Source organism: Pterocles gutturalis, unplaced genomic scaffold (genome assembly GCF_000699245.1).
Source record: "Pterocles gutturalis isolate BGI_N339 unplaced genomic scaffold, ASM69924v1 scaffold21336, whole genome shotgun sequence".
NCBI classification, from domain to species: Eukaryota; Metazoa; Chordata; class Aves; order Pterocliformes; family Pteroclidae; genus Pterocles; species Pterocles gutturalis.
The window spans coordinates 18,126-20,108 of record NW_010098409.1 but is presented as its reverse complement, the minus strand read 5'-3'; the positions used below and the strand labels follow the sequence as shown (position 1 = coordinate 20,108).

The 1,983-nt window shown below is 40.2% G+C and overlaps 1 protein-coding gene across 1 annotated transcript in view; it reads right to left on the bottom strand.

Moving 5' to 3' along the window:
• Positions 1–745: 745 nt before the first annotated feature.
• The window catches only part of PCSK1 (proprotein convertase subtilisin/kexin type 1), a gene marked incomplete at both ends in the record, with an annotated part of 18,667 nt that continues 17,429 nt past the window's right edge, over positions 746–1,983 (bottom strand). The window contains 2 exons of the mRNA XM_010072905.1: positions 746–979; positions 1,956–1,983. Of these exons, the coding sequence (XP_010071207.1) occupies positions 746–979; positions 1,956–1,983 (262 nt within the window). The remainder of the gene's footprint in view (positions 980–1,955) is intronic.

Below are 1,983 nucleotides of genomic sequence, written 5' to 3'. Positions count from 1 at the left end.
CAAGCAGTGACACTCCGAAACACTGTAATATGTTTCTACCGACAGATTTTTGGTGTACTCACACAGTATAATTTAGATGTTTGAAATTGCTGCTGTTTTTTTTCTGACAACAAATCCGTAAGTGAACAAGTGGAGACTAAAACAGTCTAGATAACCTTATTGATTAACTAGCTGAGTGAATAATTATAACTTATCTGTACATTGAGCTCAATTTAGGCTCGCTATGCTGGGAGCACTTGTGGGTGCGGCTGGTTAAGGCTTTTCAAAGAGCCTGTGAGACACCTGTGTTTCATAAGAGCCATGCTACAGATGTGATTAAAGCTCAGTCTGTCACCTTGATTTCAACATATACTATGCCTGTCACAGAATAGGAATTTCTAAAACCAATTACAGATTTTTTTATTTTTTTTTAAATCCCTGGAGACTTTGGTATCTTTTTATTCACCTTCTGATAGCAGTCTAAACATTCGTATCTTATCCGATCAGGTTCAGTCTCACAGTATCATCCATCCACACGCTGGCTGCACAAGCAGACATAATAATCATAATCTCTGTTAAGGCTTCACGCTAGTCTTACACTAAAGGAAGCAAGTAAACAATGCTGCTTGCCTCCCCCTGAGGAATACAGTATGGCAAAACCATACGAATCAAAAGAAATTGGTTCAGAGCCACCTGTGCAGCATACTATGCTTCAGGCTTTACCACGATAAACATAAGCATACTTACTGCTAATGCAAATTCTTACCTTGGTCCAAAGCTTTTGTCTTTGACAATACACTCTCTCTTTTCTGGTACACCTTTCCATTTTTTGGGATCAGCTAAATCTACCAGCGCATTGGCATTGAGTAGTCCAAACCCAAATCGGCTGTTGACCATCAGTCCTGCTCCATTCTTTTTCCATCCTGGATTTCCAGCCAGTGGATCGTATTCCGAGGTCCACACAACCAAGTGCTGCATATCCCTCCATGTTAGGTTTGGGCTGTTGAGAAAACGTTCCTGGTTAATTGTTCAGGGCTATCTATAACTTTTCTCTCAATTATTAGTCTGCAACAGAACGTGTTTTGAATGTATATGGCATCCCATTTTTTTTAATATACGCAGTGTGTCGCATGCTTATCCTCACAATATTTCTCCAGGTAGACAAGCTTTCTGTGTAAATGAAGAGTGGGTATCTCGCAAGATTAGAGCCCAATTCTTCAAAACTATTCAGGCATTTAAAGTTAACTAGAAAAAACATAGTATTTCCCACCAGTCTTGATGGGACCTGGACTTTCAAAATCCACTGGTTATTTGATTCCATCTGTCAGTAACTGTACCCTTTAAAATATGGCCCTACATATTTTGGCTTATGTCATCAAAAGCAGTATGCAATAGAAAATGGAAATGAACCTACATCATTCAAGTACTAAGCCTACACCCTAAAGCCTGAAGTGTTTTCTGTGAAAAAGCCATTTTCCTGTCCTGTCCTGTTCTTTCTTACCCCCTCTAAGTCATACACTCTGACTACCAGCCCTACAGGATCCGAACCTGCTTGCTCTGACAGTCAGGCTTGGGTACCTTCCTTTTTATGTCTCATCATTGACAGAAAAGGTTCTGTAAATTGATTAAAGACTTAATTTAAACTTCTGCAACCTATTGTCTCCAAATCACATTCTCCTGATATATGTGCAGCCTCACTGCTTTTAAGCGCAGCACACAGTAAACAATTGTTGCCAATGCACAAAATGGGCTAAAATTCCTCAGTCATCACATTTTACTTACACTGGTTCTGCTTTGCTAGGAAGCTACGGAGGCAAGCAGCTGCTTATTTTTGTCATCAGGCTGACCAAGTCTGACTGACAAAAAGTGACCTGTAGCATGAGATGGTGTCACTTTCAAATACACACCATTTTTGGGGAAGGATAGTGGGGTGGCTGAGAGAGAGGAGTTCCAAAGGTAATTGTGTGACATCTTACTTTGCTTCCAGCGCTAGAGCAAAAATTC